Genomic DNA, 19,463 nt, shown 5'->3' with positions numbered 1-19,463 from the left:
AAAAAGAGCTGGGTGTAATTGTGCAGCCAGATATGAAGTTCTATTCTCAATTCAGACAGGCTGCCAAGATAGCTCATAGCATTTTGTGATATATATAATAATTTTTCTAGCAGGGATAAGGAAGTGATTATCCTATTGTATAAGGCAATGGTTAGATGACATCTTGAATACTTTATACACGTCTGGAAACCTCATTTTAGGAATGATGTAGAGCTGCTGGAATGGGTAGAGGAGAAGGTCAATGAGATTGGTTAGGGGGATAAGGGATGCTCTCAGTTCTGCAAATTGCAGCATCTATAGAGTTAGGCCCTTGTGAGGTTATCTGATTGAGGTGTTTAAGACTTTGAATGGATTGAGCAAGCTAAGTGCTGATGAGATTCTTCCTCTTGCTCAGGCTACCCAAATGATGTGACATAAATTCAAACTAAGGAAGTATAGTTGCAGAATAGATGTGCGGAAGTTTGCCTTTATCCAGTGGGTGGTTGATTGCTGGAACAAACTTCAATCGGTTGTGGAAGTGGATAGCTTGAATAAATTCAAGGAAAAACTAGACAAACTATTGGAAGGATGGATAGGTGAAATAGGAAAGTTTTCATTTTTTTTTTTTTTTTTTTTTTTTGCATCATTTGCTACTACTAATACTAATATAGGAACTTTTTCTTCCAAGTTGAGAGAAGAAAAATTGTATATTTTTTTGTCAAAAACCATTTGCTAGAGGCTAACTAATTCAATCATAGTGAGAAAAATGCCTGAATGTGTCTCTGCCCTCTCCATCCCAGTTGACTCAATCCTGTGGTTTTCAGTGCTGGGTCGAAAAGGTCATCTGAAAAGCCAGCAATGAAAGTATTAAGCTTAAGCAGACACTGAAATCACTCAGTTGCTATACTTATTTACATATTAAAAATATGAAATATTGGATTTATTTCCCACAATATGGTATTCTTTGAACTGCATTAGATAAAGTGCTTTTTAGCCATTGTGGGGAGCATTAAAACAGGTAAAGCCAAGTTGGACTGAAAAGGCGGTTTTACTGGGGTTTTTTTTTTTTCTCTTCTCTGTATATGCAAAGTCATTTGTGTCAGTCAAATGGATCTTAGATTGGAAGAACCCCATAAATTTTAAAAGCATTACAGGAAATTTTTAAAATGTTTAAGTGTGAGACATTTAAGATGTGATATGAAACTTACTTATTATAAATGTTTTGAGGAATTATGTACAAAAGAAGTTAATTAGATGGTGTTTCTAGTAGCATTCTTTTTGAATGACTAAGAGCAGGAATTATGAGCCATAGTAATCCATTGAAGATTAACGAGCCACCTGTTAGGTAAAATAAGGCAACATACGAACCTCTTTGATCTCGGAAGTAACCTGAAATGATAAACATATTAGTGGTATTGATAAATTAACAGCACTTCTTCAGTGTAGAATAATAGCAAGAGCAATTAAAAATTAAAATTTAGCAATTAAAAGCAAGTGCCTTATAAAAAACTTAAATTTTGTTATGGCAGACAACTAAATATAATTGAAGTTAACTTTTTCACTGCTTAGTTTAACTATCAGCCATTGCATACAACTGCTAATTTGTTTTGGCATAAATTCAAGAATAATGGCTATGGTAGCATGTTCTCAACACAGCGTCAGTAATTCATTGTGTATGCTGTCAATAAAACAGCAAATAGGATATCTCATTAATTGATGCCATACAGTTTCATTATGCCATGCAATTAATGTTCAGACATGTCAACATAACTGGTTATATACTGCAATCTTTGAACATTACCACATGCTGTTTTCATAGCATATACAACTAATAAATGACAAATGCATTTGTTTCAGACAGCTGAAGCATTGAGGTGTACCAGAAGTGGAAGCTTCAACAGCAGCACATAACTGTGTTCTATGACCATGAAGGAACTCTGATGTTCTGTTTATAAGCTGGCATGACCACACGGGTCAGTTCAGGTCGAGTTTACAACTAATCAAACAAATGACACTCATATTTATCAATAGTAGGCCCAAACCAGTCAATTCAAACGTGTGCTGATGTACTCCCTTGCTGACTACTCAACTAAGGCTTGACTCCCCCACAAAATGTCAGATTTGAAAAGGTCAGGGTGGTGGGGACATATGAGAACCAAATTCAGGTCTTCCTGTTGATGAATCAAACCAAGGGCTCTCCCACATCATACTGAACAGGGTTTTCAAACTCTTTTTTGATGCAAAATCCTTTTTTCAGTCTAAATTTCTGTGAAATAATATCTTTCAAAACAGTAATAATTAATAATAAAATAAAAACTAATAATCCATGTGTACAAATTAAATTAATGGAACATTGTAGGACTCCATAGTTCCACAAACACATTGAAACTACAGTTGCAAACAGTTCTTATTAAAATATTGTCGATAGATTTCAAAAACCTTTATTCCATACTTTTTTTTACATTATTGCCCCTTCTTAACAAAAAAAAAAAAATATGTATTGTGTAAACCAGTTTGAAAACCTATGATATTGAAAAATAGTGTTCAGGGAAAGACTGTAAATGGATCTTAGATTGGAGGACCCCCATAAATTTTAAAAGCACTACAGGAAATTTTTTAAAATGCTTAAGAGTGAGACAAACTGATTTCACCCTGTTTTAATTATCTGGTAGGAAATTAAGTGGATAAGTAGAATGTGTAATAAAAAGTAATGGAAATCCCTACTACGAAGAACTGGACCATAAGTATGAAATGATTTTGTAGGAACTCAATTCGCCTGTTCCAAGTAAAATCATTATGTATTATGAAGGAATTGAATGCCAATTCCTTCATAATACATCCAGTCTCAGCTTGTTAATTATGCTTTAGTGTCTCCTTGCTTTACACAAAATTCAATTGCACATCTTTGCCTTAAAGTGTAAAAATTTATTTTGGACTACCATACTGAAATGTACTGTGCTGTTATATAATTGCAAACAGAAACAGCCACTTTTAATCCTCCATGCTGCTGTCACTACTGCATAACATGTCTTCAGTCCATTATAATGTCAGTGAGAAGTCCCTGAACTTGTCAAACATCCCTCATGTTTCCACATTCTGTAAACATGCAATGAATAAATCACATACCCAAAAGGTCATTTTGATTTCACATATTTCATGCAGTTTGTTTCTTGAATTGGTGAGGACTGCTGCAAATCAATAACCATACTTTGTAAGGGAGTATACAGAAAGAAAATCCAATCCCAAACTTAAATTCCAGTCAAGATTGCCAGCCAGTGTGTTAAGAATGTCTAAAAGGAAATGCTTGAGTGAATGTATTGAAGGTCTATTAATGAAGGATGGTAGAAAAAAATATATTCTAGTAACATTTATTATAGAATAAAGTTGACTATTTAAAAATGTATTGTGTGTATTTAATGTAATGTTTTGTATTACTTCAGTAAATTCAGTTCTGCTTATTGTAATATGAAAAGGTAAAATGTAATGATGCAATTTGATTCTGAAAACCTTTAAATTTTATAAATAAATTTTTTTGCTATTTTCCGAATTGTGTTATTTATTAGTCATGTTAAATTTTATTATTATTACGGTTCTTTCTTTGTCCTTACATAAAAGTAGGAAAGAAATGGTTTGTTTATTAACCTTGACACACTCAAACTCTCTACCTGTTTTGTTTTAATCATAAAAAAAAAAATTATTGAATTCATTAATCATGATTTCATAACCCAATCAAAAAATATTGAACTAAAATGAGAGGAACCAGTAATAGAAAGTTCATTTTTTTAAAGAATTTAAGGTCACTGACCCCTGAGATTGCAACTCAGATGCAATATAAATGTCTGTCAGCTGTTTGCATTTAGCCGGTGAAATCAAAGCATTATGGCAGGAATAGACACTTGTTGCTGGCATCTCACAGATACCATATGGAAATGAGAGTTGTCTATTTGCTCACATGGCATCTGATAAATACCAAACAAAAGTTTGTCTTGTTATTCATAATATATTGAAAAAAAAACAAAATACAGTATAGCCAATTTGAGAATGTTTCGTAGCCAAAGGTACATGGTAGGATTTAATTATAATTGACGATTTGAAAAAAATTAACAGAAAAATTTTAAAATGTGGCATCTGTCGGATACCATTCTAAGAGATTAGGGTTAATAAACCAGCATGGGACATTTATAGTGATTTTCTGTACAAGACATTTATTAAAAATCTTCCATAGTAATATATTCCCTACTAAAATCAAAACAGTACATAGTCCACATATTTGATTCTGCATGTTTTTATATTCTCTCTTGTAAACTCTGACCTGATGTGACTGTACAAGAATATAAGCAGAATATTTATTTAAATTCAGGACGTGTACATTAGGTGTATTAAAATTTCATTTTGCAAATATGAGTTTTTCCAAATAAGGAATGACATGTCTGTAGCAGTAGTCCAACTTACATGGTGGTAGTGAAGCGATCTACTGCAAAAGCTTGTTTATAACCATTACTTGTGAGGGTGCTAAATTCTTTTTTTGTACTACCATGGTAGGTTACATGTCAATTTGCTGTTAAGTAATCTGGTTGTAGCAAGATTTTATGGTAAAAGTTGTGTGAAAACTAATCCTGACTGCTGCCATAAGGAGGATAACTATCCCTTAGATTATTCTAAAAGCATGTTCTTATACGTTATGCTTCAGTGTTATTTGCAAACAATAGTTTAGCTATGCTGTTATCACGTCCTTCCCTCCCCAAAAAATAAAACTTGAATGCTCAATCCCTTGCAATATGATCACACACATATTGAAATACATACCTAGTTCTTGAACTGACAGTGATTTTTGAAGATACAGCTGATAGAACTTGCTTTTTTTTTTCTTTTTTTTTGTAGTTGTTGGCACATCGGCTTCTGTGGCCATAATGCACCTCCCAAGGTTTTTGCAGTACTTTGATCCAAGCCTGAGGCAGGATTCGAACCCGCAACCTTTGGGTTGCCAGGTAGGCACTTTACCCACCTGGCTAGCCCGGTCGGCGATAGAACTTGCATCCCTATTTTAGTAAGAGTTACCAGTGCAAGTTGCCTAATGCTGAGCTACTAACAAGCAAATAAGATTGCAAGTAGATGCAAATGAAAGCAGAACTGTACAAAGTGTTTCAAAGGCGTTGTATGTGCTAAGAAAAAGGTCATTGAGTATTTTAAACCATTCTTACTGGCCATACTAGATCATCCATTTGCTGTTTCCATCGCATCAAACAAAAAATAATGACATTTTTGTTGCAATTTCTTGCTCATGGATAGTTATGTTCCATATCTCAACTCTCAAATATGTTCTAAAAATCATTTGACTATTCACCTTTGCACTTTGCCAAGGTCAGTGCATGATAGGGCTTTATCACAAGCTTTTGATTAGCCTGTAGTTTTTTGAAGTATGTCTATTAACAGACTTTAGGACTCAAACTAGCAAGTAATATCACTCCAAACTAAAAAATAAAAAATTAAAAATAAAGAATGCTCCGATTTGCAATAACTGTCACATTAAGATCCCCAAGACCGAACTTATATATATTTACCCCAGGGGCTCATATCTGGTGAGTATGGGCTTGGCAAACCCAGGGTCCTGAGATGGATATCATCATTCTTCTCTTTCTTGGTGATTCCCTTCTACTTCTCTCTCTCAGGGTAACAGGAATTTTATGGCTGGTGCAGCATAAGCCTCAGGCTTCCTTGCACCATATGGCTAAAAAAAAAAAAATAATAATATAAGTTCGGTCTTGGGTGCCCATGTATATTATGTTCATAAATTGAGTGTGTTCTCTAGTCAATTTGCCTGTTTTGCTGGATGAAAAACCCTAGTTTCAGAATCAAAAACCTTGCTGTCCATGCCTGAGACCAACTAACTCAGCCAAATCCTAGTTGAAAACTGTAATATTTATGCTAGATGGATATTTTGCCCATAGTGCAGTTCCTGTTAAACAACTGCTGACCAGTTTTTTTTTTTTTTTCCTCCCCGTTTCAAAAGATAGGGCAATAATTAAAGTATTTCCCGACAAGTTGGTTGTACTTGTGTTTTAAGTGCTATAACGATTTAGACTTTATTGTGTTGTATATGTTATGTCTGTAAATTGTGTGTTGCCTATTTGCCGTACGAAAAAACCCGAGTTTCCCGAAGGAAAAACCATGCTATCCTCACCTGAGATTAACTAACCCACCCACATTATGAAATAAGCCCATAAAAATTTCTTAAATCATTGACTTTCGGGTTCTTCCCAATGTGGGGAGAATGGTGATTATATCAGTTGTGCTACCCATTAGGGCTCCTGATAAGTGTCCTGCTTATTTCGCAGATTGCTAATCTGCAGTTCATTCGAACTCACGTGTTAGGAATGTCATGATAGGCATAAGTCACCTGTGGCTTATGTGTGTGTGTGTGTATCATGATTTCCTAATGTGAATGTTTAAAGGACAGTATTTCCCATCGCAATAGGAATATTGGTATGCTATCAGTAGGTTTCAAATTATTGTTGCTTCTCGGTCCTCATAGGTAGCACAGTTGATATAATTATCGTCCTCTCCACATTGGGTGAAAAATGCATGGATTCGAATGCCATAATTGACGGCAGAATTTTTATGAGCTTTCACAACGTGGCTGAATTAGTAATTCCAGGGGAAGTCTGCATGTTTTTTCGTCCATCAAACCAGCGAATCGACCACAGCAATTTGCAGACACAGTATACTGTCACCTAATAGCTTAAGTTTGCTTTGCCGCTTAACATACCACTTAAAAACTATGCTGCTCAGGTAATTGTCCCGCTAAATGTTTTATTTATTTTGGATAGTATTTTGTGTCATTTGAAGTCAAGAACTATTTAAAAATGGTCTTATTTAATTCCTGTAGTTATATGATAAATGAGTTTAATGATTTTCTTTATTAGCTTAATATTAGTTTGTCGAAAAGTAGTATATTATTGATACCATATCAGTAACAATAAAAATATTAGCATAATTTTTATTAAATAATAATAATTAGTATTAATACTCACCAATCATAGGTGGTACTACTAAACTGAAAATTCCACAGATGAAATTTACGGATCCCATGGCCACCAGCTGCTGTTCCGGTAATACAGATTCTGCAACTAAGACAGGTATTAACACGTTTATACATCCTTCTGATATTCCTAAAAAAAACGTTAATGATAACATACCAGGAAAGTTGATTACAATCGAATAGAGGAACGAAATCACACCTACGATGATCAAATTCAAGGCTATAAAATTTGTCCTTGTCATAAATCGTTTGTCTGTTACCCATCCAAGTGCCAAACGACCTATAAAGTCTCCCAAAGAAAAGGCTAAAATTAAATAAGTTCCTTGATTAAATGAAAGTCCAACGTCTAAAGCATAGTCTATAATTATAATATACGGCATAAATATAAATGTATTCATTGTGAGAGTGAAGCTTATTAGTTGAAACAGTGGGTTTAGAAACACTTTAAAAGTTTTTCCACAGTATAATCTTTCCTTCGAATATTTTACATTTGACTTCTTTTGGTCACTTTGTGTATTATATTTATTACCATCTTTTACTGTATTATCAAATGCTATTTGAGCTTCTTCTGTTTGCTTTGGAGGAATGTCAGGAAATGCGTTTTCATGGAAGTTACACTGAGTGATATCGATGGACAAATCCAAAGCTGAGAAAGCGTCTGCTATTTCCTCAACTGTTGCAACCACACATTTTTCATTTTTTGAGGAATTCTGAATCACTGTTGAATGCTCTTTCTTTTTTGCTTTGACTTTTTTTAACCAGGGAGCTGGTCGAAGCAATGCAGAAGCCACAGCGGCATTTAGAGCGATTCCTCCCATCAAAAGAAATGTCCCTTTTAAGCTATATTCTTCAATGAAGAAGGTCAGTATAAAAGGAAGAATAAAGGATCCTAGTCCGTTTCCTGAGAGTGCAATCCCTGAAGCAGTCGCTCTGTGTCGCACAAAGTAGTGGTTAATACTAACCTGAGGAAGGATGCTTCCCAAACCGAAACCAGTTCCTGAAACATAAAGAAATTAAATTTTTATTAATGAAATAAAATAAATTAAAGCAAATTTCTGATGTACTGTATACCATTACATTTCATATTTTAAATTTAGTTTCAAAACATTAAATTGCAAATTTCAGGGGGAGAAATGGTGCCACTGACCTTGGACACAATAAAAACTACCAAATATTTATACCATCATTATCATTATACCAATTTTGAAAGTTGTGCATAATTTGATATTTTATTCAGTTCTAAGACAAACGTAATATAGACAGATATAACTACGAAAATGGGGGGGGGGGGAGTTCAACTGTATTCTAAATTAATAAAAATAACATCATGTTCAAAACTAAAAATTACGTGGTTTATTAAAATCTAATAGGAGGGACCATTTCTCATCAAGTAAATCCAATATATGGGTAGGGGTGGACAAAATAATGGAAACACCTGATATGAAAGTAATTTTTGTAATAGGCTGCATGACTGTGAGGCTGAGAAATTCTCAGGTCGCGACGATCGAGCAAAATCTAATTAACTATTCTATCAATAAAACCGATATTTAGGATATTTTGGCTAAATTGTCAAAAACCGTATTCGATCGGAACCCACGATAATTAAGCAAGAGAAAAGACAAACCCCTGAGTGTAGGGAACGAGTACAAATGCTCCGGCGTTCAGCGGAAATTTCTCCTGTCCCTCAATTGCGGACACGCGCTGCCTTGTGTCCGACCAAGGAGAAGGCAAAATCAGAATTATTTAGGAGAAAATGTGAAAGAGTCAATGAGAAGGCAAGGATTGCCATAACCACAAGAATCTTGCATTCACTTTTAATAGGGATTAATAACGTGGGTGGAAGGGACAGTAAGATCTTTGGTTCCCAGGTTAACAACAGCAAATAAAAAGATGTTTATGGTCATAGCGAAGCCCACGCACACATAGGACCGTGGGACCGCTACAAAAAATGGATCACATTGGAGGAAGATACCCTGCTAGGGTGACTTCTTGGCCATGATGCAAGCTCAAATAACCAAAAGAACAGTTTTCTTCCATATTTACGACTTCCTTTATTACCATTCGTAGGAAGTGAATAATCCTTTTATTTTAGCATAGCCAATGAAAAGAGAATCTTTTGGGGAAAGTAGAGCACAAGGTGCGAGGTATATAAGAGTATTGGGGGCCCAAAAAGGGGCAGATGGGAGTTGGCTTTTCGCAGTTGAACAGCTAGACGGCAAGAGAGTGGCGTAGTCAGAAAGACAAAGGCAAGATCAGAGGAGATGGAGAAGGAGAGACCTTTTAGCTTTTCCACCAGAGACTGGCAGGAGAGTGGAACGTCCAGGATCCTAACAATGTGAAGGGAAGGTTCTGCAATCGTGTACCGCTCCAGCCTTAAGAACGGCCGAGGAGAAGCTGAGACAAAGGAAACATGGCTCAGAGGATTGCACCCTAGTTTCTTCCAGAGGGAAGGAGGTCAAGTGAAGGGAAGGTTCTGCAATCGTGTACCGCTCCAGCCTTAAGAACGGCCGAGGAGAAGCTGAGACAAAGGAAACATGGCTCAGAAGATTGCACCCTAGTTTCTTCCAGAGGGAAGGAGGTCCCGCAATCTGTCCTGAAGCAAGAGATCGAACTGGTAAGCCATTATCTCATTCGTGTGAAAGTAAACCTCACAAACAGATACCATTTCTAATGCTTCCTAAATATTTAATCTTTGTTAATTTAACAATGAAGGAGAATTTCCCCCATGGTAGTTAGTACACAGAATCTTACAGCAAGGTGCTGTGGGAATAAGAAACGGGAGGGAGTGAGCCTGTTCACATTAGAACGGATGTAAGATGGTCTAAAGTGATGAGCACATCAAAAGCGCTTTTCCTAAGGTTCTTCTGTTCCCAACCGTTCTGTTCTATGTTGATGTGTTTTGTGAATGCCGTAGCTTGTTAAACCAGAGCCAAACAATAAGTCTATTGAAGGAATAGTTCCAGTGATACCAGAATCCAGTATGTTATAAAGATGTTTTTGCCAATGCAATATTGTTGTTATGAACAGAAACCTTGAAGCAATATATAAATATACACATAATTTTACTTTTACACAAACCACTAGATGGAGTGTAAGTCTGTACGCATGCTTTCTTTTATTAAAATAAACGTTGTGCTACATAATGTCTCATTCTCTCTGCCCATATTTTCATACACCAGCAAATATAAGTACCAACCAATAAAGGTAAGAGCCGGGGTCGGGTTGACACTTTGTGATCGTCCGACCTAACAAAACGCGAATCCGATGCCGTAGCAGTTAATTGCGAGAACAGCCTTTAATTTGCCGAGAGCACAGATTTTGTCCTACCCCGACGATCATCTCATTAAGAACAATTATCATAGGAAAAGTAATACGGCCATAAGTCGAGGGGAATAGAGAGAAACCACACAGAAAGACAGAGAGAGAACCCCTGACATGACGTATTTATGAACATGCAGTAATGATTTTCTTTTTTATTCTTGCAGTAGTACTGGGAAAGAAAGACGATAAAAACCAATATTTATTTACAGGTGATATAAAAAGGTAGAAGAAGAAAATAACCGAACTATCTGAATTCGAAAGAGGATCAATTTTTTTGGTACACATTAACAAGGGCATTGATAACTAAAACTGCTTATTTGTTTAATGTATCCACAGCAACTGCATCGAAAAAGCTATTATATTAGGGTCACCTAGAAAGTTACTTCAACTACTCATGTGTATTGTGTCTGTAAATTGAGTGTATTCTCTGGTCAATTTACTTGCTTTGCTGGACGATAAACCCCAGTTTTTTCGGGAGGGGGAACCTTGCTACCTAGGCCCGAGACTGACTAACCCAGCCACGGAGTGGGGAAAAAAAAAAACCATAAGAGTTCCTCGCGTCATCGGCGGGATTCGAACCCGGGCCTTTTCCATCCGGTGTGGAGAGGACGGTGACGATACTACTGTGCTATCCACAGACCAGCTGTATCGAAAGTGATGTTTGTATTCACCGAGTATGTGGGGGGGGGGAATATGATAGGATGAATTCCCCCAGTATTGGGGGGGATCTGATAGGATGAATTGTGGAAGGAAATCGAAGCTGACTTCGATTTTCTACCACATGAAAAGTATCGTAGCCCAAACAAAACTGCTGCTGAAAAGTAACTGCAGAACGTACTGAAGATCTCAGAAATTCAGTTTCAAGCAAAGCGGTTTGGCGAGAGATTCATAAAACTGAAAATTCTAGTAGAACGGTTACTGCCACTTGTTAACGGATGGCAAAACTGAACACGTGATTGGAAGACGAATCATCATTCACACTGTTAACATCTGGGAAAGTTTGACGAATGCCAAAGGAAGCAGATCATCCTGACTATTGTGCCAACCGTCAAACTCAGAAGGATCTACAATGGTTTCGGCAGCAATATCTTGGTATTCTTTAGGTGCTATCGTCACCTTTAACGGGAATTATTGCCACTGATTACCTTGATATTCTGAGTGACCAGGTTTATCCCATGATGCAAATATTCTTTCCCACAAACAATGCCATGATTCAAGATGATAATGCTCCAATACACACAGCCAGATGTGTCCAGTCTTGGTTTGAGGAACATGAAACCGAGGCTAAGCATCTTCCTTGGCATACAAAATTACCAGACTTAAACGTTATTGAGTCACTGTGGGCAGTGGCAGGTTATTCCTTAATTGGGCCGAAGGCAAAATGTAATTTGGTGGCCCCATCTAAACCTTCATGGAGCCCAGAGCAAAATGGAATTCGGCGGCCCTATCTAAAGAGAAAACTAATAAAGAACATTTTCAGTTTCATTTTATTGTGACAACAAAACAAATTATATGACAAGAACTAAATATAAAATTTCATCAAAATCGGTAAAACCATTTTTGAAAAAAACTTAATTTTCAAATTAATCTTCCAAGTAAAGTTCATTGACCTTGGCAGGTAGAAAGTTCAGTTTCCAATAAAAATATTAGTAAAAAATAGCAATAAGTTTTTAAAACAATGATTTTGGGGGGGGGGGCCTTTGATCGTGGCCCTAGACATGTCTTTTTGGCCTATAGGATAACGCACCACTGACTATGGGAATATTTGGAGAAGAGCATGAAAAGCAGATTTCATCCACCTTCACCACTCTAGGAGCTTGATTCATCGCGTTAGCTGATCTAAAATAATTCCAGGTTTAACGTTAAGACGTGTACTCTGTGAAGAATGATCCAGTATTCCTCTTAAGGCCGTTCAGGTTATATTTGAATCTATTCCGCTTATAATACAAACTGTTTTAGAAGAAAAGGATGGGCCAACCCATTATTGCATACTTGTAATTTTTAACAGGTGTTTCCATTATTTTGTCCACTTCCTGTACGCACATAACTAAGAAAATGAATTAATTCAAAACGAGATTTCGATTTTCTAAATTTAACTGCCATAGTTATGGATTGGCACTAATTCTACTACTGAACAATAGAGCTGAGAATCAATCTCGGCTGTATGCCAAGATTAATTCTCAGCAACAGATAATAATATGGCCATCACAGTGATGGATGCGTCTAAGCATGTATATATATTTGTGTTAAGCGACTCAGGCTATGAGACGTTAGTATAGTGCGTGTATTCCGTGCTCCATTTGCCTGTTTTCTGGATGAAAAACCCGAGGCATTAGGAAATTTTCTATCGGAAAAACACGAGGTTTTTCCGATAGAAAAACTATGCTACCCTCATCTGAGACCAACTCAACCACGTTGTGAAGAAAATTCCTGGAATATTGACGGAATTCGAACCCAGTCTTTTTCCATTCCTTGTGGGGAAACGGTGATTATACTATTACCAAGGAGGACTCGTCTAAGCTGCTACAACTATGTAATAATGAAATATAAGGAGATGGTCCGCTTATTTAGCAAAGTGTGTCTAATTGAAGCACGGACGGAGCTTATTCGTTGCGTTAGCTGATCTAAAATAATTCCAGGGTTAACGTTAAGACGTGTATTACAATACAAAATTTGAAATTAATAACGAAGCATGCTTCATAACTAAGTAATGTTTTCAATATTATTATTATTATTTTATTTTTTTATTATTTATTTACTAAACGTAAAATAATATAATTTTCCTTTTCAGTTCAGGCTGCCTAATTACAAAAAAGGAAAAAATAATTATTTTATTTATTATTTTGTTTCTTTAGCATTTTCCCTTTCATTGTGGGCTGTTTGATTACACCATGATGTAGCTTAGCACCTTACAAGCATAATATGTTGTAGTCTGCAGCAAAATTAAGTTATAAAGTTCTAGTTGTAATTGTTAATATTTACTCATTATTATTATTATTTTTTTTTTTTTTCAAATATTTATAATTTGTTACAGATAGGACAACATAGTCCTGTCTTGTTATTCTAGTGATTTTGATTTCTCTCTCTCTCTCTCTATTTCTTCTTTTAACCTCCCGATCTGCATATGGCTCCTTTCGGTGTTCATTTTAGTGTCATCCACTTTTGTTACCATTTCCAAATTTGAGTTTATTTACATTTTATTTGATTTATTTTTATTATTATAGCTTTAACTCTATCTTGCTTTTCAGTTTGCTCATCGATTGGTTCTGGCTTAATTTTATTAATTTTTCTTTTTTTCCTCTAAGTTGTTTCAGGTTTTGCAATGTACCTTCTCTATTTAAGCGCGCGTTTTTCATCTGTCAGTATTTCCTGGTCATATAGGAGCATTCGTAATAGGCCATGTTTGAAATACGACCGTTTGGAATTCGCAGTAGCTCATGCTGCTCTGAAAGAGGTTACTGCGTTTTTTCTCAAATGGTTATGTCATCTTTCGTCTTTTTTTTTTTTTTTTCATTTTCTTATTGAAGTAAGGGACGAAATTTGCTTTTAGGTTTACACGTTAATGGCGTCTTTTCCTTATACCAGCCCAACACAGTTGTACTTCCTGAATCATATCGGCTTTCTATTTCCTTTTCTCTGTTTAGTATTTTATTTTTTTGTTTGCCCAGGCTGTTTAATTAGGCCATATCCTTCATCAGGGTAAATAATTACTCTGACGAAAGAGTGACGGTTGCAAAATAACACAGACCTATGCTCAAACGCGTGTGCTACCGCGTTTGAGCTGACCATGATTCTGGCTCAAGTGACCGCTAAACACGGACAAATGATAATATTCTATTTACGAAGACTGGTTGTAAACTTCTCTATCTATATATTCTTTGCTGTAATAAACAAAAAAAAATTGACTACTTTTAAATAGCGAACTATGTATATTGGCATTTAATTAAAAATTTCCCTTTAAAAAAATTCCCAGAAAAAATCGACTTGACCGGCTAAGCTGTAACCTTCGGCCTTTCGTGAACCCAATGAGGTTTTCGGAGCAATAAAATTATTTCTGCACATTTAAAGTTAACATTTTCTGAGTTTTCCCTTAATATTATTACAACGACACTATCAACATCACTAGATGAAAATGATTTATGGTGATTATTATTAGTACAATAGGTAACAATTTAGAATTCAAGTAGGGGATGTTTTTGGAAATTAAATTCCTTTAAAAAAAAAAAAAAAGCCAATAGTCATCGTTCTCTTACCGTATATTATCCCTAAATACATTATGAGCTCAAACAAGTCGGTTGCAAAATAACACAGACTCATTCCAGCAGCTGTGATGATACTTCCCAGCATGGTGATTTTGCGGATGCCATAATGGTGGCCTAGCACTCCTACAAATGGACCTGTAAAAAGATTACAGAAATTCATAATGTCTGAAGATTCAAGAAAATTTTATCACGCTGCAAGTTTAGCGATATTAAATATTTTTTTCTTGTTCTATTCAAATGCATTAATCTTTTCAATTAAGCAAATTTACGTTACCATAAAATTAATCTCATAAAGAAGATAATGAAACGATGCATTTAAGCTGGCTAAGCGCCACCTACATGATAATAGAAAAAATAATAATAATAAATTTATTTTTATTGTATAAAAAGTATCTTTATTGAATAACTCTTAAAAGTGTGTTACAGTTTAACTGTCTTACCGCTCTCAGTTTTCATAATGTATTAAATGCAGTAAGTTTGATTTGGTTTGGAATTTATTGGCGCATCAGTAACGTAGGTTATAATGCCCCAACAACGGTAAACGAATAAAAACTGTTATAAAAATGGTAAAAGATAAAAAGGCAATAAAAAATAACATTGGCCCATGAAAATATGTCACTATGTCAAGAAAGCATTCGTATATGAGAAGTAACTCGTCCAAAAAGGTATAAACAACAGTACAAACAACAGATTTATATATTATAAATAAGTATATATAATAAAAGCGTATATTTTTAATAGATCAAACAAGTTAATTAATTTTAAATAATTATAAACAGTGGACACATAGTCATTGTCTGGTAGTATCTGACTGAATGTATAGTGCTCAGTCAGATAGCTAAAAGCGGTAAAACATATACGTCGCTCAAGCCTAAAACGTGGACATTCAGTTAAAATATGTCTAGTGGTTAAAATGGTGTTGCAACCCTCACACACAGGGGGATCAAACCCCCCCCCCTCAAGCATAAAGGAATGCATAAGATGACTATGTCTTATGTGGAGGTGAGCTGGAACAACTTCCTCTACGATTCCTGTGAAGGCTGAACCGCCATGTTTGGATTATAGACAATCTGGTACAACTTGTTTGTGACCTGTCTGTGCCATTATTGTTGTTATTGGGATTGTAATATAGGGTGTTTCAAAAATGATGGTCAATAAATTAAAGGTGAAAAGTACAAACTAAAATAAGGTCCTTGAGGTTGTCACAGACATTCTCTCAGATATGCCAGACAAGCTGTACTTGCTACCTGGGAATCTAAAACGCTGATGGAACTGATATTCGGGTGACACCCAAGTCAAGTGGACCCAATTTCGGCGAAGTCCGGACGGTCTGTGGCAGCCAAATCCTCTGCTCGCACCTTCACGATGGTGGGACTGTTAGTAATCCTGGGTATAACCTCCATGCAGAAGTATGTTGGTGGGTGACCACCCAGGTGTGAACCAACTTAAGCAGGGGTCGAGGTATGGCGCCCACACCACATGGAGGAATGCCGTCCCACTATGTTACCGGGCAGTACTAGGTGGTAGATGACTCATCAACCGGTGCAATACCACCACTTTGCTTATTGGAGGCTTGAAGTGGTGGAACCCCCGTTTAGTCTCTAGAGCTAAGTTCCAGTCAACCCTTCCCTATCTCTTCCATCATGCAGTATGATTGATGACGTTTGAGGTTATGATGAACATCGTGGCGAGATCCATTATTCCTTACATTTCGAGGGTACAGCTCTAAACCGGTGTTCGCAAGCCGGCCGCTAGTTAGTACACCGGACTGAACCTATTGGTAACTCTCTAGGAGGCTTCTGGATCAGCTAGTGTATAATCTTGCTACCTCTACTCTGCCAGATAATGACTGGAGGGAGTCCGAGTAGTCTGTATGCGGGGAGCATTGTCGAGGCCACGTCATGTCAAGGATCTGGGTATATTCTTTCCATATGTAGCCATAATTATGAGAGCTTCCTTGGACTCAGGGGAGGTACCCACGGACTGGAGATGTGCAAATGTGACCCCAATTCACAAAGGAGGATCAAAGGCTGATACAAGTAATTATAGACCTGTGAGTTTAACTTCTGTTCCAGGAAAATTAATGGAGGCACTAGTTAAAGAAGTACTGCAGGATCATTTAGACAAGACTTCAGTTATAGCTCGGACACAGCATGGTTTTGTTAAGGGGAAATCTTGCCTGACCAATTTAATTGGATACTATGATGCAGTTACAAAGGAACTGGATGCAGGGAATAACATTGATATTATATACTTGGATCTTAGAAAGGCTTTTGATACTGTTGCACATGGAAGACTGCTGCACAAATTGGAGCAGTGTGACATTGGAGGCAAATTGCTGCTGTGGATAAAGGGGTGGCTGAGGGGGAGAAGACAGAGAGTGGTAATCAATGGACACTGCTCGTCGTGGACTAATGTTATTAGTGGAGTTCCTCAGGGCTCAGTGTTGGGTCCATTATTGTTTTCTGTATTCATAAATGATACTGATGATGGTATATCAAGCTTAATGTCGAAGTTTGCAGACGATACAAAGGTAGGCAGGGTTGTCAAGGACACTACTGACACTATGCTGTTGCAACAGGATCTGAAAAGGTTGAGCAGATGGGCTGAGAGGTGGCAAATGAAGTTTAACATTGACAAATGTAAAGTACTACACATGGGAAACAGCAACCCCAGAGCAACGTATCAACTCTGTGGTACTACACTGACAGTGGTAGAGAATGAAAGGGACCTGGGGGATGGTTGTGAAGGCAGATATGAAGTTCTCTGAGCAGTGCAGACGGGCTGCAAGAGTAGCTCATGGTGTATTGTCAATGATACATAGGAATTTTTCTAGCAGGGATTAGGAGGTGATTATTCCCTTGTATAAGGAAATGATCAGGCCACACCTAGAGTACTGTATACAGGTCTGGAGGTCTCATGTCAAGAAGGATGTAGAGCTGCTGGAACGAGTACAGAGAAGGGCAACAAAATTAGTGAATGGAACAAAGGGGTGCTCTTACGAAGAAAGGCTTAAGTTTTGCAAATTACAGTGTCTGGAGACTAGGCACCAGCGAGGTGATCTGAGAGGTGTATAAAGCCTTGAATGGTTTGAGCATGCTCAATGCTGATGGGATTCTTCCTCTCGCTCAGAATAATCACCTGAGAGGGCATAAATTCAAATTGAGGAAAGACAGATGTAGGATAGACGTGCGGAAATTTGCCTTTAGCCAGCGGGTGGTTGGTTGGTTGGTGGAACAGACTTCCATCCCTTGTCGTGGAAGTTGATAGCCTAAATAAGTTTAAGGCTCAGCTGGACACGTATTTTGAACGAACAGAGGGATGAAGTGGAAGTGTTTTTTTTGGCTGATGCTGCATAAGCTTGCTTTCTTGCATCAAATGCCTCTACTAATGCTAATGCTAATCTGTAGATTTCTAAGTTCCGATATTAAAATCTAATCCTAAATTAAATATTCCATCTCATGTTTAGAGTGCCAATTTCTCCCCGGTGGCGGAAATTTGAACTGATTTTTTTTCTTCTACAAATCACTTCCCCATACCCTAAATGACATGCACACCAATTTTCACAACGCTATTTCTAACCGTTTTGACACTAGGTTCTCCTGAATATGGACCTTATTTTATAACCGCCCGGTATTTCCTCAAAATTACAATCTACAGAAGTTCAAGTCCAGAGGTGTATTGCTAAAAAAAAATAGTACCGGAACGCTTGTTCTCCAGAAAACTATATGATAACGCCACATCAACTGTACAGTAACTGAATCAGACTTCAGACTCACGGTTCATAGAACGACCAGTTCTAGCGTTCAGCTCATGGGGAATCAAAATGCAGCGTTCACAGGCATCACAGTATATCTGATTCGTTGGATCTCTTTATCTAACACATTGTACTTTGGTAAGAAACGTCCAAGTTTCATTGCAAAATTTATATATATTTTTTTTAAATAAATTTTTAAAGAAATCTATTCATTTTAAAGATTACTATTAATATATATTTTTAGTAGCAATGGGTAAAATAGATATTTCTCAATCCCCTTTGATTATTCCATCGTTTCATAATATTAGGTGTATAAATTTAATGATTTTCTATTATGATATTTAGAAAAATGTACCAGAACCTCGTTCAGGTGCGTTCCAGACCGAATACACCACTGTAATCAAGTCTAACAAATATCTTCTTTCATCTTCTGAACCTCCAACCCACGTGGCACTAAGTACTATAGGTTCTAATGCCTCTCATGTTTGGGATTTTCTTAAAAAAAGTAAAAATGTTTTTATTCTATTCCAGATCATAATGAAGATTTCTTTCTCTGCGTTAATCAGGAGGATAAATTCCCTCTCGATTTGGGGAAAAAATCGCGTGCGTTTAATCTCCCTGAATAAAATTTTTGTGTATATCCCTGTCATAATATGAGAATTAAATGAAATACATACCCAACCCATTTCTGAGACAATAGCATATACTAAAGGGCTTCGATGCGTCTTCACGTGTCACGTGGAAAACTTCCATGAATGCCACATAAAATATTCCAGAAAGTCGAGACATGCCAAACATTATAAAATTAAGAACACAGCAAGCTCCAGCAATTACCCAGCTCCATCCTTCATCAGGTTTTTCTGCACATTTTTTATTCTGTTTCTCCATGGTTACCGTTTTCTGCATGTTGGATGTAACTGTAACTTTCCTCCTTTAACAATTATTCTAACCTTACTGTCCTTCACTCAGCCATTCTCCTTTGCAACTGAGAAAGACTCTTGAGAAATTGAGCATTATATTTTCATAAAAGTCTAAAAGCGGTTCGCATTACTCTGCTTATTTTTTATCTTCATCGTCTTCTGCACATGATGCTAATTCCGAAAGC

The 19,463-nt window shown here is 36.6% G+C and overlaps 1 protein-coding gene across 1 annotated transcript; it reads right to left on the bottom strand.

The window, feature by feature from the left end:
* Positions 1 to 1,225: 1,225 nt before the first annotated feature.
* LOC150088857 (monocarboxylate transporter 12-like) lies at positions 1,226 to 19,246 on the bottom strand. Its single transcript, XM_090370345.1, has 4 exons — positions 19,036 to 19,246; positions 14,593 to 14,736; positions 7,011 to 8,015; positions 1,226 to 1,368 (listed from the first exon to the last, which is right to left on the bottom strand). The coding sequence occupies exons 1-4, from the start codon at positions 19,244 to 19,246 to the stop codon at positions 1,226 to 1,228; spliced, it is 1,503 nt and encodes a 500-aa protein (XP_090226471.1).
* Positions 19,247 to 19,463: the final 217 nt, after the last annotated feature.

This window comes from Mastigoproctus giganteus, chromosome 3, assembly GCF_048544385.1.
Source record: "Mastigoproctus giganteus isolate SK-2022 chromosome 3, ASM4854438v1, whole genome shotgun sequence".
Lineage (NCBI taxonomy): Eukaryota > Metazoa > Arthropoda > Arachnida > Uropygi > Thelyphonidae > Mastigoproctus > Mastigoproctus giganteus.
Note: the sequence above shows the minus strand (reverse complement) of the source record. Positions and strands in the feature narration are given on the sequence as shown.

Excerpts from the sequence above, each read along its gene's own strand:
- LOC150088857 (XM_090370345.1), bottom strand. The coding sequence starts at position 19,246 with ATGGAGAAACAGAATAAAAAATGTGCAGAAAAACCTGATGAAGGATGG. Across the intron at positions 14,737-19,035 it reads TTGTCTCAGAAATGGGTTGG|GTCCATTTGTAGGAGTGCTA; the intron begins GTATGTATTTCA and ends ATCTTTTTACAG. Across the intron at positions 8,016-14,592 it reads GTATTTAGGGATAATATACG|GAACTGGTTTCGGTTTGGGA; the intron begins GTAAGAGAACGA and ends TTTATGTTTCAG.